Genomic DNA, 24,544 nt, shown 5'->3' on the forward strand with positions numbered 1-24,544 from the left:
TGGGTTGGGGAGGCGAGGGCCTGGGAAGGGGGTACTGTCCTGAGGCACCGAGGTGCTCCCTAGGCAGGTCGCCCTTGCTCCTGCTCACAGCCTGCGACCTCCTGCAACCTCCCCTTCTCTGACAGATGCCCCAGCCCTGACAGGCCATGGTAGACCAGTACCCACTCCTCCCAGTTTGTGACCATAACCAGAGCACCTCCTGGTCCACGGAGACCTCCCGAAGCAGGCGAGGTGGCGGGCCTATTGGGAAGCAGAGGGTTGGCCCCGGGGGAGAGAACCCCCGCAGGCAAAGGGCTCCTCACTCCGTGCTGGGGTTTCCTTGATCATTCCCAAAGCGGAATCCTGGCACGGGGAAACCGCCACCACTCCCCCGGGAAGGCAGGGCTGATTCTCCCGCACTCCGGGCATCTGCAAAGGGCAGGCCCAAGTCTGGCAGGCTGCCCGCACAGCGACTCCGTCCTCTCCCCGGGCAGCTGCGGGCACCAGCAAACACAGCGGCACCGGGGACCGGAGGCCAGCCAAGCCCCCGCCGCCCAGAGGCCTCTGCGCACCACCCTCACTATTGTACACCGCCCACTCCCTCTGGGCCGCAGAGCCCACTCAGGCCTCTGGGACCGCAGAGAGCACAGGGCACCCCTCACCCGAGCGCATGCGAGCGCCCCGGGCCGCCCGCGGCGGACAGTCCTACGCGTCCGGTGGCCCTTGGAGACCTTCCTCCAACACGGCCCGCGCGCAGGGTGCTCCCTCGGCAGCGGGGGGCGAGGAGCCTGGGCGGTGCGCCTAGGAGCCTGCCTGGGAGCCCGCCTCCGGGCCACATTGGACGCCTGGTCCGCGCGGGGATAAGGTAGCGCGGGCCGCCGGGCCGGTGCCTCGCGGCACGGGCCAAGCCCGCAAGCACGCTCCGCCTCGAAGCCGCGTCCCCTGACCACGCGCCCTTCCGACACAGGCGCGCTACGCCCCTCTCCTGACGTCATCTCCCCCGGCCGCCGAAGAGCCGGCCGCGGGCGCCGCCATGCTGCGTTACGGCGACCGGCGAGCCCTCCTCGGCGCCGCCGCGGACGGCCTCGCCGAGGCCCCGCCCCCCGGAGACGTCACCGCGGCCGCCACGCGGGCGCCGCCATGTTGGGGGTCCTCGCCGCGGCCGCGTAGGTGTCTTCATAAGATGCCGGCTCGGCGGCGCCCGGCTTTCTCCCCCCAAAATGGCGTCCATGCGGGAGAGCGACACGGGCCTGTGGCTGCACAACAAGCTGGGGGCCACCGACGAGCTGTGGGCGCCGCCCAGCATCGCGTCCCTGCTCACCGCCGCGGTCATCGACAACATCCGCCTCTGCTTCCACGGCCTCTCCTCGGCCGTGAAGCTCAAGCTGCTGCTCGGGACGCTGCACCTCCCGCGCCGCACCGTGGACGAGGTGAGGCGAACGGCGGTGGGGACGCGGGACCGCCCCTTCCAGGGACCCTAGTCCCGGAGCCTGCCCCCTTCTCTCCGACTTTCCTTGCTTACCCCTTCCAGGCCTCCCCCGGACCTTCACGGTTACCCGGAACCCCGCGACCCTCACGCACCCCTGCCCACCGACCCTCATTCCCGCCCCGAGACCCTCGTCCCCGACCCTCACGCCCCCCTGCCCACGGACCTTCATTCCGCCCCGAGACCCTCATGCCAGACTCTCAAGCCCCCCTGGCCACGGACCCTCACCGCCCCCTGGGCCACGGACGCTCGTTCCCGCCCCGGGACCCTCGTGCCAGACCCTCACGCCCCCCTGGCTCACGGACCCTCATTCCCGCCCCGAGACCCTCGCCCCTGGCCCTCACGCCCCCCTGCCCACAGACCCTCATGCCCTCCTGACCCACGGACCCCCATTCCCTCCCCGGGACCCTCGTCCCCGACCCTCACGCCCCCTGCCCACGGACCCTCATTCGCGCCCCGGGACCCTCGTCCCCGACCCTCACGCCCCCCTGCCCACGGACCCTCATTCGCGCCCCGGGACCCTCATCCCTCGACCCTCACGCCTCCCCCTCTCTCCCGCCCTGGTCAGGCCTGTCTCCCGACCGCCGGCCCCACAGGCCCGGGCCTCCCGGCCCCGGGGGTGCTGGAGGGGAGAAGCTGGAGCCCACCGGCCGGGAGGGGAGGCTGGGAAGCCGCCGGAGGACGTGGGGTCCCGCGGCCGCCGGGGCCCCGCAACCGGGATCCGGGCTGCGGAGGGCGGCGGGCTCCGGGTTCTGTCCCGGGCACCTCACCGAACAGCCGCTCGTTCAGGGCGCTTGTTCACGAATCTTAGGGTTCTTCCCGCGTACGGGTGCTCCACGTCGCTCAAGGGCGTGGGTGTGAGACTGGTCTTGTTTTTCCGAAACGGCACGCTGTGTCGGTTTTCGCGCGAGGTAAACTAGGTTTCAAAATACCGAAGCCGGCGCCGGCTAACGTGCCGCTGCGGTTGTCGGAAGGACGCGGCTGTGGTCTGTACCTTCGTGGCTGCGGGTGGAGCCCGCGCACAGGTGCGGGCCTGCGGGGCTGGCGGGGCTGGCGGGGAGGTGCCTGCTGCGCGCGTGCCCGAGGTGCGCGTTCACGCCGCGGCTTCGGCTCCGGGTGCCGCCCGTCCTGTCCCAGGGACACGATGGCTTGTGGACTCGCATTAGGGGATCAGTAAGCACGTACTTGTCTGGGGTTTCGGGGTCACGGCACTGTGCCTGGTGTTTTCGAAAGGGGCCCTACCCCACACTTGCCTGCCTGCTGGGTGCCTGAAGGTGTTTGGTGGGGTTCTCTTGTTCTTTCCCAGAGTAACTGCACCATTTTAAGATTTATTTTTATTTTTAAAATTTTTTTAAGATTTTTATCTATTTATTTGACAGAGAAAGAGACAGAGAGAGAGGGAACACAAGCAGAGGGAGTGAGAGACGGAGAAGCAGGCCTCCCACCAAGCAGGGAGCCTGATTCGGGGCTCCATTCCTCCTGGGATCATGACCTGAGCCCAAGGCAGACGCTTAACGACTGAGCCACTTTTTTAAAGATTTACTTACTTCTTACAGAGCAAGCACGTGAGGAGGGGAAGGGATAGAGGGAGAAGCAGACTCTCTGCTAAGCAGGAGGCCCCTCTTCAGGCTCCACCACAGGACCCTCAGATCAGGATCGGAGCAAAACCAAGAGTTGGTTGCACCTAGGTGCCCCTGCATTTTTAAAATTGAGAATTAATGAACATACAATGTTATGTTAGCTTCAGGCATGCAACATAAAGATAATGGGATTTGCATGTATTGCCTGTGATCAGTGCGGTAAGTCTACCATACATGCAGAAATTTTTTTCCCTTGGCATGAGAACTTTCAAGACTGTCTTTTTTTTTTTTTTTTTGAGATTTTATTTATTTGACAGAGAGAGACACAGCAAGAGAGGGAGCACAAGCAGGGGGAGTGAGAGACAGAGAAGCAGGCTCCCGCAGAGCAGGGAACCTGATTCGAGGCTCAATCCCAGGACCCTGGGATCATGACCTGAGCTGAAGGCAGACCTTTAACGACTGAGCCACCCAGGTGCCCCAAGACTTACTTTCTTAGCAACTTTCAAATATGCAGTACAGTATTATTAAGTACTTTCTCCACGTTGGGTGATTTTGATTTGTATTTGCTTTAATACTAACATGGTTGAGCACCCTTTTATGTATTTATTCACTGATTTTCTTTTTCTGTGAGTTACCTCTTCACATCTTTTGTGGGTTTTTTTCTGACAGCTTTTTTTTTTTTTTTTGCTTTTTTAAAACATATATCTGTATATATATAAACGTCAGTTGGCAGTCCTTTTTCAGTTATATATTTTATAGCGATTGTTAGTTTTAAGCCTCACACAGGCTTTTTCACAGAACCTTTGGAGGTGCAGATGCTCTCAGCTGGGACCAGCTGCTAGCGGTCTTGCCTTCTTCTGTGACGGGACTCAGCTTGTCTTGTTGAGGCCTAACAGGAGGGCGTTTCTGATGTCTTGTTGGAGCAGCTCTGTTCACCTTTCACATTCTTCAGGCCGCCTGGCCTTGATAATTGTGTGAAGCTGGGAGTCCAGTTTCCTTTTCCACATGGATGTCCAGTTAGTCCAGACCCATTTATTGAAACTGCTGTCACTTCTGTGGGTCTGTGCCTGGGCTCTGCTGGGTTCCTTCAGGCTCTCATGTCACTGTGCAGATAACCCACTAAGTCCTGTTGCTGCCACTGTATACTGAAGTCTGGGCAGCTCACAGCAGCCCCTCTCCCACTTCATTCTTCAGGAGCGTCTTTGGCTGTTCTGAGTTGTTTCTACTTGTGTATATATTTAACTTTCACTTCTCAGGTTACGCATACATCATATTGGAATTTTGATTTAGACTGAGTTGAATTTATACTGCATTCTGGGGTGAAATCATCTTAATATTGTATCTGATAATTTGTGAATATGGGCATACCTCTCTATTTAGTTTTCCTTTAATATTTGTTATAAAGTTTTATGATTTTCTTTATAGAGGTCTTCCATCTTCTGTTAGATGCGTTATTAGATATTTCATATTTTTCATGCTGTTGTAAATGGTATCTGTTCAAATTTATTTTTTTAGATGAATCTGTGAATAGCTTACTAATTGCACTAATTTTTCTGTTGACTGTTTTTCTGTGTACTTTTACTAATATCTTTCCCATTACTTTTTTTTCCAAGATTTTATTTATTTATTTGACAGAGAGAGAGAGAGATCACAAGTAGGCAGAGAGGCAGGCAGAGAGAGGTGGGGGGAAGCAGGCTCCCCGCCCAGCAGAGAGCCTGATGCAGGGCTCAATCCCAGGACCCTGAGATCATGACCTGAGCTGAAGGCAGAGACCTAACCTGCTGAGCCACCCAGGCACCCCCTACTTTTTTTATTTTTTATTTTTTAAATTTTTAAAGATTTTATTGATTTGTTTAAGAGAGACAGTGAGAGACAGCATGAGCGAGGAGAAAGTCAGAGGGAGACGCAGACTCCCCATAGAGCTGGGAGCCTGACGCAGGACTCGATCCCAGGACTCCAGGATCATGTCCTGAGCTGAAGGCAGTCGCTTAACCAACTGAGCCATGCAGGCGCCCCCGCCCCCTACTTTTTATTTCTTTTTCTTGCCTTACACTGCACTCACCAGGACCCCTCCAGTACGTTGTCTTTTTTCTGATTGTACAATGAGAACTTTGACTATTTTGATGATAAATATTATGTTTACTATTATTTTTGGTAGATAGATTTATCTGGTTAAGGAAATTCTCTTCTATTTCTAGATTTTTTATGCATTATTTATTTTATAATCTTTTTTTTAGATTTTTTTTTTTTTTTTAGTTCATTTGACACACAGAGCATGAGCAGAGGAAGTGGCAGGGTAGAGGGAGAAGCAGACTCCCTGCAGAGAGGGGAGCCGGACTTGGGATTCCATCCCACAACTCGGGAATCATAACCTGAGCTGAAGGCAGACACTTCACCGACTGAGCCACCCAGGTGCCCACCTCCTAAATTTTTTTTTTTTTTAAGATTTTATTTATTTATTTGACAGAGAGAGAGATCACAAGTAGGCAGAGCAGTAGGCAGAGAGAGAGAGGAAGCAGGCTCCCCGCTGAGCAGAGAGTCCGATGTGGGACTCGATCCCAGGACCCTGAGACCATGACCTGAGCTGAAGGCAGAGGTTTAACCCACTGAGCCACCCAGGTGCCCCCTAAATTTTTTTTTAATCATGAATTTTTGTAATCATGAATGAGTTTTCTTAAGAGTTCTATTGAGATATAATTTCACTCATTTGAAATGTAAATTGAGTGTTTTTTAGTATGTTCAGAGTTGTGTAACCATCATCTTAGTCAATTTTAGAACATTTTCATCAGCCCCAAAATAAGCTATTGGCAGTCTCCCCCTCCACCACTCTCCCCACCTTCCCCAGCCTGAGGTGACCACTGATCTGCTTTCTGTGTCTGAGGATTTATCTATTTTGGACATTTCGTGTGAATGGAATCATACAATATGTGATCCTTGTGACTGGCTTCTTTGACTTAGTGTAATACTTTTGGGGCTCACTGACGTTGTAGTCTGTTTCTACTTCTTTTTTATAACTGACTGATACTCCACTGCATTGATAGACCACATTTTATTCCTCAAGTATTTGTCAGTTAATAGATACTTGGGTTGTATACACTTTTTGACTCATGAATACTGCTGCTGTGAAAGTTCACGAGAAGTGTGTATAGACCTGTATTTCCAGTATGGACACTGGGTTTCGGTTCTCAGGCATAGGCCTCAGGGAAGAACAGCTTGGCTTGTGTTATTACTGTCCTGAGGTCCTGCCAGTCTGTCTTCCACGGTGGCTTCAGCTTCTTCACAGCTGATACCAGCAGCGATGTTTGAGTTTTCCAGTTTCTCCCATCCTTCCCGTCCTTTGTTATCCTGTCTTTTTGATGTAGCCATCCTAGTAGTATGAACATGAATGGGTTTTGAGTTTTAACAAATGGTTAAAATATCCCTTAATGTGTAATTCCCCATATTTATAGAATGGCATTAATTGTAAACCACCTTTGCATCCCTGAGGTATAAACCTAATTTAGTAATTTTATTTTAATACTTACTTGAGAGAGAGTGTGCGTGAGCACCACAGGGTGGGAGGGGCAGAGGGAGAGACAGTTTGAAGCCAACTCCGTGCTGAGTGTGGAGCCCAACGTGGGACTTGATCCCAAGACCCCAAGATCATGACCTGAGCTGAAACTAAGAATCAGAGCCTCAGTAAGCCGTGCCACCCAGGTGCCCCCAATTTGGCCATTTTATATTGTTGGATTATGTTGTCTTGATAGTTTGTGTAGGAATTTTGTATTTATGTTCATAGGTGAGTTTACCTCTAATTTTACCTTTTTTTTTTTTTTTAAGATTTCTTAATTTTAGAGAGAGAGAGCATGACCAGGAGGGGCAAAGAGGAAGAGAGAATCTCAATCTCTGTGCTGAGCACAGAGCCCATTGTGGGGGTCCATCCTGTGACCGTGAGATCATGATCTGAGCCAAAACCAGGAGTAGGGTGCTTAACTGACTGTGCCACCGAGGTGCCCCTCTGATTTTACTTTTCCATGTTGTCTTGTTAGATTTTTGGTATGAAGTTATGCTACCCTTATACAAGGGTATATATGATAACCTTATACAAGGGATTGTAGTGTATCTTCTGTTTTTCTTTTCCTTGGAAAGTTTAATAATCAAATTATTACTTCCTAAATGTTTGGTAGAATTTAGTAATAAAACCATATGGGGGACCTGACTTTTCTCTGTGGGAAGATTTTTGAGTTTTGATTTTTGGTTTTATAGTCTTTTTTTTTTTTTTTTTTTTTTTTTTAAGATTTAGTCATTTGACAGAGAGACACAGCAAGAAAGGGAGCACAAGCAGGGGGAGTGGGAGAGGGAGAAGCAGGCTTCCCATGGATCTCCCAAGTTCCTGGGATCATGACCTGAACCGAAGGCAGATGCTTAACGACTGAGCCACCCAGGTTTTATAGTCTTCTTCCTTTTTTTTTTTTTTTAATTTAAGATTTTATTTATTTATTTGACAGATCACAAGTAGGCAGAGAGGCAGGCAGAGAGAGAGAGACGGAAGCCAGCTCCCTGCTGAGCAGGGAGACCAATGTGGGGCTCCATCCCAGGACCCTGAGATCATGACCTGAGCTGAAGGCAGAGGCTTAATCCACTGAGCCATGCAGGCGCCCCTATAGTCTTCTTAAGTAAAGGTTAAATGTTACATATTTTTTTAAAGGATCAGCCATTTCTACTAAAACTTCAAATTTATTAGTGTAAAGTGGTTAATATCCCTTTATTTTTTTAATATCAGAGGCATATGCAGTAATCTTCCCTTTTTCATTTTTCCCTCATTTTTCTTTTTCTTGATTCATCTAACCAGATATTTTCAATTTTCTAAGACTTCAAAGTACCAACTTTTGGCTTTATTGATATTCTGTGTCATATTATGTATTTGTTTTCTGTTTCACTACTTTTTTGGACTTTCATTTTTTTCTTCCTTCTACTTTTTTATTTTGTTCTTTTTCTAATCTTTTAGGTTGGATGCAGACCTCATTTTCAGCTTTTTTTCCCCCTAAAATATATGTGTAAAGCCATACATTTTCTTCTAATCCCAACATTAGCTGTATCCTGCAAGTTTTGATAAATAGCATTTTCATTAGTAAGTCACAGTATTTCCTCATTTCTATGATGATTTATTCACTGATCCTGTGTGTTTAGAATTGTTTCTTAGTTTCTGTACATTGGAGAGGGAGAGATTTTAGTTACATTTTTGTTAGTGAATTCTGGCTGTATTGAGTGCTTGTCAGAGAATACAGTCTACATTACTTTAGTTGTTTGAAATTTAAGATTTGCTTAATGGTGAAATAGTTTTTATAAACATCGTGATTAAACTTGAGAAGCACGTTTATTCTCTAGTTTTGAGGTCCACTACCCAAAATATGTTTATTAGGTCAGTTTGTTTATTGTATTGTATAGGTCTACTATAGTCTTACTAATTTTTTAAAAATTGTTTTACCGATTAGAGAGGGGGTGTGTTGATCTCTATTATATAGATTTGTCTGTTCCTCCTTACAATTTTATCAACTTTTGCTTTATGTATTTTGAGCCTATGTTATTAGGTACATGCAGATTTAGAATTGGCTTTTATTAAAAGGAATTGGCTCACATGATTATGGAATCAAAGAAGTCCCGGGATCTGCTGCCAGCATGCTTGAGACCCGGAGAGCTGATGTACGGTGCTAGTCAGAAAGCCAGCAAGCTGGAGACCCAAGAATAGCCAGTGTTCCTTCCAAGTCTGAAGACTGGGAAAGACCAGTGTTCCATCTCAGTCAAGCTGGAGTTCTATCTTCCGTGGACTCAAAGAGGCCTACCCACAGTAGGAAGGGCAGTCTGTTTTACTGAGTCTACCAACTCAAATGTTAGTCTCATCCAGAAACTTCTCATCCAGACACGCTTAGAACTCCTGTTTGAGCAGATGTCTGAGCACCCCTGGCCCAGTCAGATTAGCCATCCCGGACAGCAGCTGCTTGTGTTTCTTAATGGAATCCTGAAACCAGTTTACTTGTTTGTGATGTATCTGTTCCTCTCAAAAGCTAAGTAAACAACAGTTCTTAGCTAATACCTAGGAGGAGGAAGAGAGATTAGAATGGTCCATTGCTTTGGTTTATTTCATGAGGGGTCCAGAAGTTGGTTAAGGCTCCTGCTCTCTAAGTATTTTTATCCAGTTAGGGGAACAAGAATGATGTCTTGAAAATGGAGGCTAATGGTTTCAGGAGACAATGTACACGAGGTGTTTTGCTAACTGCAAAGTGTCATAAAATGTAAATAGTGACTTGAGGTTTGGGCTGTTTTTGAAAGGGCATTAGGAAGTAAGAAATGCTGGTACTGGATAAAACCAGTGATCACTTTGGTCTAAGACATTGACATTGGCACCAGTGGAAGTTCCAGGGAGACCAGAGATGGCTGGGAAGTACTGTTTATTATGCAGAATTAACCAACTCTTGAGATGACCACGGGTAGTCCTAAGGATGCCAGTGCTCAGGGATTGGGAAGCTGCAGACTCCTCCCCGGGATTCTCAGAAAGATAAGGCCAGCTGCAAGGTGGACCAGAGGCGGTTTATCCCAAGGCCGCACTGCCCCTGGGCAGGTCGTCATAGTATGTCCTTTACTCACAGTAGCTGTCTTCGTCCCGGAGAAACCACTGTCCAAAATTACAGTTCAGAAACTTTGCTGTTGGAAATATCTCCAAGAGAATGAAATGTTCCACTTTTACTCCGAGGATCTGTCACTTGGACACAGAAACAGCCTCACTTCCCAAGCCGGGGGCAGAGGTTCAGACAGGAGTGTGTGAACATGACATCCACGCCTCTCACATGTGTAGTTTTTGAGGACATTAAACCCATGTCCATGTCACAGTTCTGACACAGACCTTGTGACACACAGACTCACCACTTCGTTGACATTTAACCTAAACTCTGCTGCCGTGGTGCGCCCCCCGCCCCCATCCAGCACCTCTGTTGTTTCTTTTCTGCCTGTGGGGTGCAGCTCTGTCCCCACAATGAGGAGGAGCCTCAGATCATCGGCCCAGGACACTGGGTCTCTCTGTAGTCTTGCACTTTCCTATGGCATGTTTTGGTGGGCTTTTTGAAATCACAGGCATCTTCCATCTGTTCTAGAAAATCTCAGTAGTTACCCCTTCACATATTGCCTTTACTTCCCTTAGTTTCTTTCCCTTGTTCTCTGCTTCTCCAAGGAGGTGCATATGGGACTCCCCTCTATCTCCTGACCCATATGTCTCCCCTCCATAGCTTCTAGTGGTTTCCTTTCTTTGTTATGGTCTGCATAGTGTCTGACGTAGCATCCCATCCCTTTCTTCATCTGCCATTAAACTGTTTATTGACTCCCTTTTCCTTCCTATAGAGTCTGTCAAATAAAGAAGTAAAATCTTGTGGCACTCTTACCCCCACATCCTGCTCCCACATTCCTGCAGGCACAAACCATTCTATTCTCTTTATTTGTTTTAAAAGATTTCACTTATTTGAGAGAGAGCATGCATGTACAGGCAGGGGGTGGCAGAGACAGAGGGAGAAGCAGAGAGAAGAAGGAGGGAACGAACACAAGCAGGGGAAGTGGTAGGCAGAGGGAAAAGTAGACTCCCTGTTGAGCAAGGAGCCCCATATGAGACTCGATCCCAGGACCCTGGGATCATGACGGGACCTAAAGGCAGTAGCTCTTAACTGACTAAGCCACCCAGGTATCCCAGCTCATAACTTTTTTTTTTTTTTTTTAAGATTTTACTTCTTTATTTGACAGACAGAGATCACAAGTAGGCAGAGAAGCAGGCAGAGAGAGAGAGGGAGAAGCAGGCTCCCTGCCAAGCAGAGAGCCCGATGCGGGGCTAGATCCCAGGACCCCGAGATCACGACCTGGGCCGAAGGCAGAGGCTTAACCCACTGAACCACCCAGGAGCCCCATAACTTTTTTTTTTTTTTTTTTAAGTTTATTTAAGTAATCTCTATAACCAGCCTGGGGCTCGAACTCACGATCCCAAGATCAAGAGCCAAGAGCCACGTGCTCCAGTGGAACCAGCTGGGAGCCCCTGTAGTTCTTTGTTGAGTAGGCTGCCTCTGTGTGGACGTGCTTTAGAAACAGGTCTCTCCTTGTGTGGACTGTCGTGCCCAGGGAGACACGCAGGAGAGGGTGGCTAGGTGTTAGGTTTAAGTATCAATTCCTTTTTTTTTTTTTTTTTTTTTTTTTAAGATTTATGTATTTATTTGAAAGAGAGCACATGGAGAGGGAAAGAGAGACTCTCAAGGGGATTCCCTGCTGAGCACAGAACCTGCTGCGGGGCTGGATCTCACAACCCTGAGATCATCACCTGAGCTGGGCACGAGTTGGACCAACGGTTAAACGACTGCGCGCCTTTCCCACCCCCCGCCATATGTTTCACTTCTAAAGAAAGCTGCTGACTGCTCTCCAGGGTGGCGGTCCCATGTCACCTTCCCTCCAGCTGCTGTCTTCTACATCTGACAGTGTCTGTCCTCTCAGGCACTCTCCTAGTTTGTGTTTCCATAGTCACTAGTGACACTGAGTGTCTTTTGTCAGTTTCACGTCACAAATCTTTGGTAAAATACCTGTTCCCATCTTTCAGAGCATATTGTTTTTAATTGATATAAATTATATTGTCTTATATACTTCAGTCAGAGTTTTTAAACAAAACATTATTTTTAAGATTCATCCATGTTGCTCTTCATCTCCTCCAGGAGTTGGCCAACTGGCCATGACCTGTTCGTAAGGTGTGTGAGCTAAGAACGCTTGCACGTTAGTAAAAGGATTGCTCAAAGTTGTGTCATTCTGGTTTTTTGTTTTTGTTTTTGTTTTTTTGACGTGGCCCACAAGCCCTGAAGTGGTCACTGTCAGGTCCTTCACAGAGAGCTGGGCAAACTCAGACCTGCCCCGCTGGGCCCCCATGCTTGGCGTCCCTGTGCACGGCCCCCTCTGGCTCAGGGTGACAGCTACCTCCAGGCTGGATATGACTAGCAGTGCCACAGCACAGAGCTCCTTTCCCGCGGGCCACTGCGAGGATTTCTGTGGAATCTGTGCCCAGGGGTGGACGTGTTGGGTCATAGGACATGTTTGCCTCAGTGGTGAGATTGTCTTGTCTACACCCCCACCTGCAGTGCCTGATGGCACTTATATTCTCCTTCCCCCTCGGTTTTGTCCACTTTTCTGTTTTTGTGGATCAGATGGTTGAAAGTGCTGCCTTGTGTTCATTTGAGGCAGCTGTCCCTGTGTTCGCTGCCTTCTCAAATTTCTGCCTTGTCCATTGCCTGTTAATAGCAAATGCCTTTGGGTCATCTGGGTGGCTCAGTCGGTGAAGTGTCTGCCTTTGGCTCAAGTCATGATCCCAGGGTCCTGGGATTGAGCCCCGCTTTGGGCTCTCTGCTCAGTGGGGACCCTGTTTCCCCCTCTGCATACTGCCCCCCGGTTTGTGTTCTCTCTCTCTCTCTGTCAAATAAATAAATAAAATCTTAAAATAGTATCTGTCTCTGTTTCCATTGGGGTTGCCATCTTGTTGATTTGGAGGGACTCTGTATTTGGGATGGTAAACACTGCTGGTTTTGAACAAACACTACAGATTACATCTGCCATTCTGTTACCTGTCAACTTTTTCATTTGCCCTTTGCTGAACAGACATCTTTCGTTTTAACACACAGTAATAAATTTTTGATTTATGGTTTGTGCTTTTGAAGTTTTAAGAAGTCATTAGATGTGCCTTTTTGATTTCTTTTCACTTTGTAGCCCTCCCATTCACTGATGGGTCCGTCGTGCATCAGGAGTGCACCTTCAGACATGCTGTGAGATTGGAAGCCAGTTTTGTTTTCCTCTGAGTCCAGGGTCTGTCCCCAGCCGTGCACTTAGATGCAGGCCAACTCTTTCTCATAGATTGGGGGAGGCGTGGGTGCGCGCGCGCGTGTGCAAACGTACACACGCATGTGTGAGGGCATGCGATGTTCCAGCAGCCCGTGCCAGGTTGCACTCTTGGCAAGAACTGGAAGCTCCTTACTTCATCAGGCATCTGTCTCCCCGCAGAAGCCCCATGAAAGCCTACCATGAGAACGTGGCTGAAGGTACGGTTCTTGTCGAAGATTTTAATCTAAAAGTGTCCTGGACTGCCGTTATAAAATATTGTCAGCCAGATGGTTTAAACAGCAGACATTTATTTTCTTAGAATTCGGATGCTGGGAAGTGCAAAGTCTAGGTACTGGCTGATTCAGTGTCTCGTGGCTGTGTGCTCACAGGATCCCTCTTCTCCGTGGGCACCACCTCCGCTGTGGAGGTCCTGCCCTCAGGACCGTTTCAACTCCCACTCCCACCACATGGGGGTTAGGGTCTTAGCTTCTAGATTGAGGGGGACGCACATTCAGGTTGTAACAGTAGTCTTTCTGGTTTTAACCTCCCTGCCTTTTTTCTTTTTTCTTTATTTTTTTAAACATTTTTATAAAATCTCATCCATTTGGGGGCGCCTGGGTGGTTCAGTGGATTAAAGCCTCTGCCTTCAGCTTGGGTCGTGATCCCAGGATCCTGGGATCGAGCCCTGCATCAGGCTCTCTGCTCAGTGGGTATCCTGGTTCCCCCTCTCTCTCTGCCTGCTTCTCTGCCTACTTGTGATCTCTGTCTGTCAAATAAATAAATAAAATCTTAAAAAAAAAAATCTTGGGATGCCTGGGTGGCTCAGTTGGTTAGGCGACTGCCTTCGGCTCGGGTCAAGATCCAGGAGTCCCGGGATTGAATCCTTCATTGGGCTCCCTGCTCAGCAGGAAGTCTGCTTCTCCCTCTGACCCTCCCACTTCTCATCCTCTCTCTCTCTCTCAAATAAATAAATAAAATCTTAAAAAATAACAAAAAAAAAAATCTTGGGGCACCTGGGTGGCTCAGTGAGTTAAGCCTCTGTTTTCAGCTCAGGTCATGATCTCAGGGTCCTGGGATCAAGCCTCTCATTGGGCTCTCCGCTCGGCAGGGAGCCTGTTTCCCCACCCCACCCACCCCCGCCTGCCTCTCTGCCTACTTGTGATCTCTCTGTCAAATAAATAAAAATTTAAAAAAAAAAAAATTTTTTTTTTTTTTTTTTTTTAAATCTCATCCATTTGGTCTCCTGGTTGTTGTACTAGTTTGATGGGGCTGCTGGAACAGAGTGTCACAAACTAGGTAGCCTAGAACAACCGAAACACTCTGTCACACGGCTCTGGGTGGCCTCTTCTAACCTGCTCTGGCTTCCACTGGTTTTGGCAGCTGGTGGGGGCACCGCTCACCTTGTCTTTCTTCCATGAGTGTCTGGTTCTGTGTCCAGATTTCCCTCCTTGTTAAGGACACTGGTCATGGTGGATGGGACCTATCCCAACGGCTTCATTGTACCTTGACCACCTGGAAAGGCCCTGTTTCCAAACACAGTCCTGTTGTGAGGTTCTGGCATATCTTTTTGGAGGAGTACAGTTCAGCTGAGAACACTAGGCTTTCATGAACACAGGTGGGTTCTCTGTTCATCTCGTGCTCACTTGAGAGCACTTTGAGACCAGGTCTTCTTTTGCTTGTGTCCGTCCCTGAAGCCCCACCTCGCTTGGCTCTCCAGAGAGACTCGGGGTCTCTAGGAAGGGTAGCTTATTAGAGGGGTCAAGTCTGCTGTGCATCTCGTTTTGGGACGCATGTGGTCGCCTCGTTCTTTCCGCTGCCCCACGCGATCTGCCGTAGCTGGCTGGTCTCCAGGCTCGTCTCCTCGAGGAAGCGCCAGCATGGCTTCCAGGGCCACAGGCCCAGCTGCGTGTCCAGAGAGCTCCAGTCTCCTGGCCCCTGGGCCAGCGTTGACCGTCACCCATGTTTTTGATCCTTGTCTCCTGGCCGTGTGAGGTGTGGACATCACTTTATGGCCTCTCCCCTCCTGGCGTTGTCATTTGCGAGTGTGGGTGCTCAGGACTTTGCTCACACAGTGTGTTTCCTGTTCTCAGTGCTTTGGGGCTGATCACTGATGGGGGAGCCCACCATCTTACTGAGCCACTGCAGACACGTTTAGATAGGAGTGATCATTTTATATATAACCAGTTGCCTGAGATGTTCTTTTTTTGTAGTAAGGGATAGTCGATATTGTTTAAATTTTCATTTTGTGCCTTTTTGTTTTTGATGTAGAACAGAGCTTATAGCTCAGCTAAAGAAAAGAGGGAAGGTGGTGGATGGGGCCATTATCTCTAACAAAAAGCCCCCACTATAGATGTTAAAAAATAAATGTTTACAGTTTTTGCCATGAAAAGAATATATTTCTGCATCTTTCAAGAGATGGCCTTTTAGAACCCCTTTGCTGGTGCCCAGTCCTGTGTGTGGCCGACAGGGGGTGCCCAGTGTCAGAATCGAACACCTAGGAGCTTTGACCTGGGTGAGGAGGCCAGGAGGCTTCTGCCCTGGTGGGTGGGACTCGAGGCGTGCTTGGGTGAGGGGACTCCATCAGGCCAGGAGTGCCAAGTCTCAATGAGTCTCACGTCTGAGGGATGGAAAGGAGCTCCATCAGGGCCTCCGCCCTGGCCATTCCGGGGGCTAGCACGAATGCAGGGGTGGGAGCCAGGCAGCAGGAGCCCCATGCCGCCTTCTGCCCCTTCCTGGGCCCTCGCCCTGCTGAGCATGGCAAGGCTGCCTGCATCCATACTGCTCTATCGGGACTGAGAGCTGGTCTCCCCATCACCATGGTGCCCCACCAGCAGGTCTCCTAAGCGGGGATGTTGGTGGCCTGGTGGAGGTTCTGGGTAACGAGCACTCAAGGGAGGCAGGTGCTTGTCTTTGGACAGCATTCCGGTCTCCTGCTGTGTGGGCAGCCGAGGAGCCTGGATGCCACTGGGAGCCACCTCGGAGGCTGCGGGGAGAGGCGGCCGCCCCAGGGCCCAGTGTGCGGGCAGCAGTGCGGGCGGGCATCGTGCCCTGGCAGAGACAGTGGCCACCCGGGTCAGGGGGATGGCCGTGGGGTGGAGGGCACGGAGGAGGGGGAGCCCACAGGCCCCCACAAGGATGGGACAGGTGTGGAGGCCATTGCTGTAGAGCGTGGACACTGTTTTATGCCCACAGAAGCTACAGCGGGGTGCGAGCAAGTCCCCTCTGTTTAAAAACAAAGGTGCATGCACACTGGCTTCTGCCCAGCTCCGTCCTGCAGTCCTGAGCAAGGCGCTTGCACGTGTCAGTTGCGGGGGTGGGGGAGTCCCGGGAGGGGCGGGCAGGGGTGGCATCTCTTGGGGGGCCCCCCTCAGGACTACCGTCTCTCCTTTCTCGGCAGATGAGGGGCGCCCTGGCAGAGATTATCCAGCTGGCTACCCTGGACTCGGACCCCTGGGTTCTCATGGTAGCTGACATCCTGAAGTCCTTTCCCGACACAGGCTCACTTAACCTTGACCTCGAAGAGCAGAATCCCAACGTTCAAGACATTTTAGGAGAACTTAGAGAAAAGGGTATGTGTGTGTGTGTTTCCTGCTGGGAGACAGGGAGACAGGTCTTCCTTTAAACTTCTTTGCTGAAGTGATTTCAGCGTCTGGAGTGTTGCATTGTGTACTTGCCTGCCCTGTACATGGTCCGCCCTGGACGCTGGCCCCCAGCTTCATACCAGGACAGAGTATTTGCGAAACAAGCTTGGGGCAGCCCACAGGCTGCTGCTCACCACGCTTGCCGTATCTGAGATCCGTGACCGCTTTCATGGTCACGTGTGCTCTCTCCCTGCTCAGCTCCTGAAGGCCATGTTGGGCTCTGCCCCTTCAGGTTGCAACTCCAGAGCCTAGATCATTCCCTGGCACAGAGTAGATGCTCAGAAACTTGTGTCGAAGATATTACCAGTTCACTTGTTCTCAACGGGAGTGAAACCATTTAGGAGATACTGGCCAGCGGTCAGGACTGTAGCAGAAGTGGCAGGCTGGTTCCTCTCTTCGAGTGAGCTGGATCTGGTGTGCCCTTAGAGACGGGACCGTGCTACTGCAAGGCCAGTGGCTGGCCCGCCCCCTGCAGGTGGCCCCGACACCCCCTCTCCCCTCCAAAGTGACCGCTCTGTCAGTTTTGATCTCAGTGGCCCACACACCCCATGGACGCTGCAGGATCACCGGGAAGCCAGCCCCACAGGTCTCTGTCCCGGTGCTTAGCTTGCCCAGGGTGCAGGTGAGGTCCGTGCCTACTTGGTGGCTTCTCTGGGTGGGAAGGGCTGCTCTGTCTTCAGCTCCTGGTGGGGGGTGCTCCTTGGCCCCTGGGGGGGCCTGGTCCTACAGGGAGTACCATGAGGGGATGGGTGTTCAGGAAGAGTGGGGGCTGGGTTCAAGCCCCTCCCCCCAGGGTTTCTCCTGAGCTCTGACTGCTGGGTGAGCACCCAGAGCCAGTAGCTGCCTGGGTGCTGCTTCTGAGGGCCCGGCTTCAGCAGGGACGGGGGAGGCTGCTGGCTGGGACCGCAGCGCACTTTCCCTTCCTACTGCTAGGGGTGTGTCCTGGCACCTCCGATGCCCTCCGGACGCTCACAGCACCCTCCAGAAATGGTCGTGCTGCTGAGGGGCAGGTGGGCCGGGCTGGGCCGGGCCAGTTGGGCTGTGCCTCTGACCCCTAGTGGCGCTGGCGGCCTTGACTGCTGGGTGACAGGGTGGGATGGAGCCTCCGGGGAGTCCGCGCCCTTGTTTTCTGTTTTGAAAAGCAAGCGGAAGATCCAGGACCATAAACAGGAGGCTGCACGTGGGTTCACATTTTCACGTGAGCCGTGTGCCAGCTGTGGCGCGTGGGAGGGGATGCGGCTGCTAATACCTTGTGTTGGTTCTGGAACGAGCAGTGAACGAGTGTGAGGCGTCCGCCATGCTGCCCCTGGAGTGCCGGTACCTGAACAAAAGTGCCCTGACCACCCTCGCCGGGCCTCTCACGCCCCCGGTGAAACACTTCCAGTTGAAGAGGAAGCCGAAGAGCGCCACGCTGAGGGCAGAGCTGCTGCAGAAATGTGAGTGCCCCCGCCCTCGGAGGGACCCACTGGCTTGGTTCACACAGTGTCCTCCTCAGGGCTTACTCGCTGGAGCTCCTCCAGGCCCGACGACACCCAAACTGTGCAAGACGGCTGCCCATGCAAAGTGCAGCGTTTAGGGGGTTTTTTGGAAATTAATTTATTGCTCTGCTAAACTGTGTTCTAAAGTCTGCTTTAGAAACTTGGGGGTTTTTGGGTTAAAGTGTCTGTAGTCTTTGTTACAAAATGAAGCCTACAAACCGCGCCACATGGGCAGCAGGAAAGGTGGCCTTATGAGGGCCTTTGGAAAGGCTGGGCCTCCCTCATTTCTGGAGTTGCAGGTGATGCCCCTTTGGCCTTAGAGATGTTTGGCCATTTTACTTAATGTTTCCTCAACTAGCAGCGTATAAAATGTGTGTTGAAGATATTTACCAGAAAAAAGGCAAGAAAATGGATTCTTTCAGCCAAATTACAAAACAGATTTCAGTTCACTTTTCTTCTGAGCGGTCAGGGACTTGGTATTAACCATGTACATAAATGCCCCGACTGCCAAGAACCTGTGTCCTGGGTCCATGGCTGCTCTGTGGCCTCACGGAGCCCACAGAGCGTGGCAGGGGTTCAGGCCCTGGTGCTCCCCCACGACCCACCCCCACCACTGGCCCTGCCCTCGAATTTCACCTTCCCCTTCCCGGCCAAGCCATCTCAGGAAAGTCTTGTTTCCTTCCTCTTGTTCACGCATCTGTGAGGAGAAACGGCACACCTTGCCCGGTGACCACCAGTGAGGACACCCCGCCGTACCCGTGGGGCCTCCCTCCACCCGTTGGGGAGACAGAAGACCCCTCCCAGGCCCTTGGGAGTGCAAGTCTTTCTGCCCCTGGCTCTACTTTCTCGACAGTAGGGTTTTCTCAGCAGAAAACAGGACATCGGAAGTGGGGCGGGGCTGCTTGGGGAATGCGGGAAAGCTTGCTTAGGAAGAGAAAGCCCTATGTTTGTAGGAACTCTTCCAGATCTGACTTCTTTGGGAGGTAGAGTCACGGCGGCATCGTGCCTCCGCAGTCAAGGTCACGGGCCTGATCTAACACAACCCTCCTTACAGCCACTGAGACGGCCCAGCAGCTGAAGAGGAGCGCAGGGGTGCCCTTCCACGCCAAAGGCCGGGGCCTGCTCCGGAAAATGGACACCACAAGTAAGGCGGCACCACACCCCCGGGCTCGCCGTTGCTTGTCAGAAGGGGCTTGACCTCAGAGACATGCTCTCTCCTTGTCGCAGTGGCACTTAAGTGTCGAGATCTGTGTGGGCCCTGAAGGTGCCTTGAGGCGTGGTGGTGACAGGACACAGGAGATGAGAGCACTCAGGCTTGAGTTAAGGTTTCCTGTTTGCAGAAGGACCTGGAAGGTTACTTGTGAACGTGCCAAGAGCAGCCAGACTAGAATTTGAGGGAAATGCTGGCTTCTGGCTTGCTCTAGCAAACCCAGCACTGCTCTGTGTGGGGGAGGGGGAGGGGCTGCAAGTGGAGAGTGAAGTGCCCAGGGTAGCAGGTGTCCCCAAGGCATGTTCTTGGGCTGCACCTCCCTCCTCTGGGGTAGAAACAGCCCTGCACGCAAGTGGAACAGATGTTGTGAGGAGAAAACCAGTTGCCCTGGGGCTTGGCCCCCAGAAGGCACTAGACAGAAAACCCAAAGGGCAAGAGGGCACAACGGCCATTTTCCCGGCCCAGGACCGACCGGACAGCTGGGAAGCTGGGTCACCCGAGAACAAAATTGTGCACACCTGTTGGAGCCCAAACGGCTGCCTCAGGGGTGGGGTCCCTTTCTGTAGGCCCCACCCCAGTGAGGTATCCTGAGGCCAGTGGCATGGTCACTATGCCCTTGACACAGCATCCAGTTCAAGGTCCAGCATGCTTCTCTGGTCCTGCTCATGGTGCTGGGAGGGGGCCACATGTCCCCTGGTCCTGCGTCATCGTGGGTCTGGAGGCGGGAGTGGGGAGGCGCCGGATGCCCGGGGACAGAGACAGGCCCTGTTCCGGAGGCACCATCCCTGTGTGTCAGGCGACTTTGTTGTGATAGACTGGGGACCAGACTCGGGGGGAGGGTGGGGCACGTGGGGGTCTAGCCGAGAACAGGTCGATCGCCGAGAGATGCAGGAAGGAAGCTAGGCTGAGAGTCCCATCTGTCTGGGCTGTCGAAAGGCTCGGCGTGTTCAGGCGGACGGCTGGAGGTGTGACAGCTTTGTTTCTGTTGGTGGTTTTGGCAGAAATGCCTAAATGTCATCACTTCCTGTGGCCTGGCTCTTTGACTCGACACCTGAGTGCTTGAGTACCCGGAGGGGAAGCCTTCACTCCCTAAGGCCCGGCTTCGCAGGTTCCCTGTGGGGTCACCTCCACCCACCCTCAGAAACACAGCCAGTCCGTGGGAATTGGGGTCACACCTGCTGAGCATCTGACAGGCTCGCGGGGGGTGAGGAAGGCACCAGGCTGGTGAAGTGGGCAGCCAAGCGCCTCCCTCCTGTACAGTGTGCAGGTTTTTGTAGAAAAGGGTGGAAGTGGCAGGAGACAAGCCAGACCCCAGAGTCCAGCCTGTGGGGCGGCCCCGGCCCAGGCAGCCACTGACAGGTGCTGTCCTCTCCACAGCCCCACTCAAAGGCATCCCGAAGCAGGCACCCTTCCGAAGCCCCACCACCCCCAGTGTCTTCAGTCCTGCCGGGAACCGGACACCCATCCCACCTTCGAGGACTCCTCTGCGGAAGGAGAGGGGCGTGAAGGTGGGCACTTCCCCACAGGCCTCCATGGCCTCACCAGAGTGGCCCGGCGTCCCTCCTGTGGCGGTTAAGGGCGGGCTTCTGTCTGTCTTGGCAGCTGCTCGACATCTCTGAGCTAGATATGGTGGGTGCCGGCCGGGAGGCGAAGAGGAGGAGGAAGACACTGGGTATGGAGACGGGTCTCCCTGTGGGGTCTGGGCGGATTGGGGCCACGCCTCCCGACCAGTCCCTCTTTGGTTTCTCCCGGAGGCCAGGGTTCTTCGTGGCCCTGGCGGCTTGTACGGCTCACCAAGGTTGTCCGTAACCGGGGCGTCACGACCACACCTGGTACCCATGTCGCAAATGGGCTTCCTGTGTTCTTTGCCCTGAGACTGGGTATGAAACACACGCTCGGCCTGCACCCCAGGGGCCCGCTAGGCTGGCTCGCAGGGTGCTGTGCCGGTGGGGACACTGGCAAGGACTCTGCTTTGTTGGCAGATGCGGAGGTGGTGGAAAAACCAGCCAAGGAGGAGACCATCGTGGAGAACGCCACCCCGGATTACGCAGCTGGCCTGGTGTCCACACAGGTGGGGCTGCAGCGCCCTCCCCAGCTGCCCACCTATCCCCTTGCTCCTCCCTCGGCCACCGTGTGTGCTCCCTTTTGTTCCCATGGTTCCCCACACCATCTGCCCCATGTGGAATGTGTGTGTGCGGGTGAGGGTGCAGGAGGGCGCGCTGGCCAGAGGCCCTGACATGGGCATCACATGAGGGCTGAGTGCATGCACACTGCGTGTGCTCTCTGGGGGGCTCCTTGGCGAGTCTCCTCACTGCTGTGCCTTGGTTTCCCTCTGCCTGCTGGGGAGGGCAGTGCTGGCCTTGCAGGTGTGAGGACGGGCGGGTGCTGGCCGTCAGGCCTGTGTGTGGGGCGTGAGGCCTGCCTGCCATGGTGGAGATCAGTAGCCAAACACAGCCTGCCACCTGGAGTCTCGTCCACACAGACTGTACACGTGCAGCTCGTGGGTTCAGGGCCACAGGCAGGGGCTGGAGAAAGGCCCCAAGACCAGGGTGGCTTCTGGGTAATGGCTTAGTTTCTTCCTGTTTCGAGGCTGTTTTCTCATTTCGTACAACGAGGGAGTCTTCCCTCTATCGTTTGCTTTTCTGGTAAGAGGAGATCTCGAACGACCTCTCCTCGGAGGCAGCTGGTTTGGGAAGCTCCCTAAGCCGCAGGTGGGGCAGCCCAGGTTTGAGGAGAGTGGAACCCGCGGTCCTGCCGCAGGTTTGGGGGTGGAGGTTCACGGTGGAGCCGGTCTAGGAACGACTGTAAACTCTGTGTTCCAGAAACTTGGGTCCTTGAACAGCGAGCCCGCGTTGCCCTCCACAAGCTACCTGCCTGCCACACCCAGCGCGGTCCCGGCCTCGTCCTACGTACCCAGCTCTGAGACCCCAGCAGGTGAGCTCCCCACTGGGAGTGCCCCACCCCCACCCACTCGGATGGGACACAGCAGCAGCTGGCACGGGGCTTCCAGAACATCCATGCTGTGTCCTCCTCGAGCTGTTGCTGGTGCTGACCTGCCAGCACGATTTCCGGGAATGAACCCGAAGTTCCCATCTGCTCTACCCTTTCTAGGGGCACACAGGTGGTGGCCTCTCTGCACAGCGCAGCAGTAGCATTGTGCTGGGGGTGGGGGCGGGGAGGCCTGGCTGACTGCCTCAGGGCCCAGGGGTCCCCTCCCGGTCCCAGGATTTCAGAAGGAAAGGTGGACCCAGAGTAATGGCCTCAACTCTGGAGCTCCTGCTCTGCTGGACTTGGCTTGGCCCGCCAGGAGTGTGGTCCTGGGAGCACAAGTAGCCAGAGAGGGCCACGGGGTCCAGCAGGCTCTTGGGATAGGAGGCGGCAGCCTGCCTGTCTTCCCAGGGCCTGCACATCTCCCCACGCCGGTCTGGAAAAGCCAGAGACCTTTGGCTCCAAGGTGGGGGTCTCCGGCTTCCACTGTGGGGACCCGGAGCCGAGGTCTCAGGGTCAAGCAGTTGGGGCCAGGGAGGTGGAAAAGAGTCTCACCCCCTTCCCGAGGTGAGGGGGTGTCCCTGGCTCTGCGCTGCCAGCCCTCCAGTATACCTCACTCTGCTTGCAGCACCGTCCTCTCGGGAAGCGGGTCTGCAGGCCAGCCGGCCGCCTGAGGAGCCCAGCACTCCCAGCCCCGCGCTGCCGGCACAGTTCAAGCAGAGGGCCCCCATGTACAACAGCGGCCCCAGCCCTGCCACGTCTGCGCCTTCAACGCCCACCTCCCCGCTGACGCCCACCACACCCCCAGCTGTCACCCCGACCGCCCAGACACCTCCAGTGGCCATGGTGGCCCCGCAGACCCAGCCCCCTGCCCAGCAGCAGCCCAAGAAGAACCTGTCCCTCACGGTACATGTGCTCTAGGTGCTGGGCAAGAGTCACTGGGAAGGTGGTGCGGATGCAGGTGGGGGTGCCGGGAGGGCCCACGGACCCACAGCCCTCTCTCCCTGCTCGCAGAGGGAGCAGATGTTCGCCGCGCAGGAGATGTTCAAAACAGCCAACAAAGTCACGCGGCCTGAGAAGGCCCTCATCCTGGGCTTCATGGCTGGCTCCCGAGGTGGGTGGGCGCGGCTGGCCCCATGGGGTGGGGGAGGGGGGAACAAGGGCACCGAGGTGGGAGGGTGGACTCCCTCTCCCTCTCCCCCGGCCCCACCCCCTGCCCAGCAGCCCCTGCCCTCCACAGAGAACCCGTGCCAGGAGCAGGGCGACGTGATCCAGATCAAGCTGAGCGAGCACACAGAGGACCTGCCCAAGTCAGACGGCCAGGGGAGCACCACAATGCTGGTGGACACCGTGTTCGAGATGAACTACGCCACGGGCCAGTGGACACGCTTCAAGAAGTACAAGCCCATGGCCAACGTGTCCTAGAGCGCCCCCCGCACACCCACCTTCACCGTGGGGCTCTGAGGGATGGCCGGCGACTGCTGCCGAGCCCCAACCCATGGAAGCTTTTAGGTTCATTTCTCGGGGGTGTTGTGGACTTATTTTTTAAATTTTAATATGGGTTACCTTTTGTGTGATTTCAGATACTTTTTTGGATTCAATATTACATTTTTGAATGTTAAAGTTAACCAAAAAAGTTGTAACTTCCTAATTTTAGCAACAGCTCTGCCTGTTAGACTTTTATCTTTTTATTTTTTTTTTATTTTTTCTTAAATTCCATGGACCATGAGGGAGGGCTCTTCCTTGCTAGCGTGATGCTCTCTCCGCCCCGCAAGGTTGAGGTGACCAAAGTGAGGCCCAGTGCAGTTGAGAACGGGGTGGGGACGGCCTGCCACGTGCCCAGAGCAGGGGACGCCGGGCCACACGCGCTCCGTGCAGGTTTTGTATTTGTCTTTTGTACGGTTGTGAGCATTGAGACCAGTCTTCTGGTTCCTGTTTTCATTGTACAATCTGAGTAATTAAAGTATAGCTTTTCTAAAGAAAGCCCTGCGCCATGTTTCAGGCCAGCTTGTCTCCCTGCTCCAGGGCTGCATCCTGCTTGGGGTGGGGGTTGGCAGGGGGGAGGGGGCAGCAGGATGGTCAACCCCCACCACCTGCCAACACAGCCACAGCCAGAGGCTCTCTGTCGGGTAAGACGGAGGGCCAGGAGCTGAGAAGAGTCAGCAGCTCCTCTCCTGACCGTGTCACCTTTGATGGGGATTTGTGGTCATTTATTTACCCCAAAAAAGGAGGGGGGCACTTTTCCAAAAGGAGAGCCCTGCTTATTGTGTCTGGTATTGGCTGTACCTCTGGAGGCCCCATCAGCCTCTCCCTGGCAA

General features: G+C 53.2%; 1 protein-coding gene across 1 annotated transcript; it reads left to right on the forward strand.

The window, feature by feature from the left end:
* Positions 1 to 1,099: 1,099 nt before the first annotated feature.
* On the forward strand, positions 1,100 to 24,209 carry NELFA (negative elongation factor complex member A). The gene is made up of 11 exons (XM_032856332.1): positions 1,100 to 1,409; positions 16,307 to 16,478; positions 17,825 to 17,986; positions 19,083 to 19,172; positions 20,616 to 20,746; positions 20,841 to 20,910; positions 21,221 to 21,309; positions 22,061 to 22,172; positions 22,855 to 23,132; positions 23,241 to 23,340; positions 23,467 to 24,209. Exons 1-11 carry the CDS (start codon positions 1,200 to 1,202, stop codon positions 23,649 to 23,651), a joined length of 1,599 nt encoding a protein of 532 aa, XP_032712223.1. The 5' UTR covers positions 1,100 to 1,199; the 3' UTR covers positions 23,652 to 24,209.
* The last annotated feature ends 335 nt before the right edge of the window (positions 24,210 to 24,544 follow it).

The sequence above is a fragment of the Lontra canadensis genome, unplaced genomic scaffold, assembly GCF_010015895.1.
Source record: "Lontra canadensis isolate GAN:19392208 unplaced genomic scaffold, GSC_riverotter_1.0 scaffold1, whole genome shotgun sequence".
Classification (NCBI taxonomy): Eukaryota; Metazoa; Chordata; class Mammalia; order Carnivora; family Mustelidae; genus Lontra; species Lontra canadensis.

Excerpts from the sequence above, each read along its gene's own strand:
- NELFA (XM_032856332.1), top strand. The coding sequence starts at position 1,200 with ATGGCGTCCATGCGGGAGAGCGACACGGGCCTGTGGCTGCACAACAAG. Across the intron at positions 19,173-20,615 it reads CCGGAAAATGGACACCACAA|CCCCACTCAAAGGCATCCCG; the intron begins GTAAGGCGGCAC and ends TCCTCTCCACAG. Across the intron at positions 20,747-20,840 it reads GGAAGGAGAGGGGCGTGAAG|CTGCTCGACATCTCTGAGCT; the intron begins GTGGGCACTTCC and ends CTGTCTTGGCAG.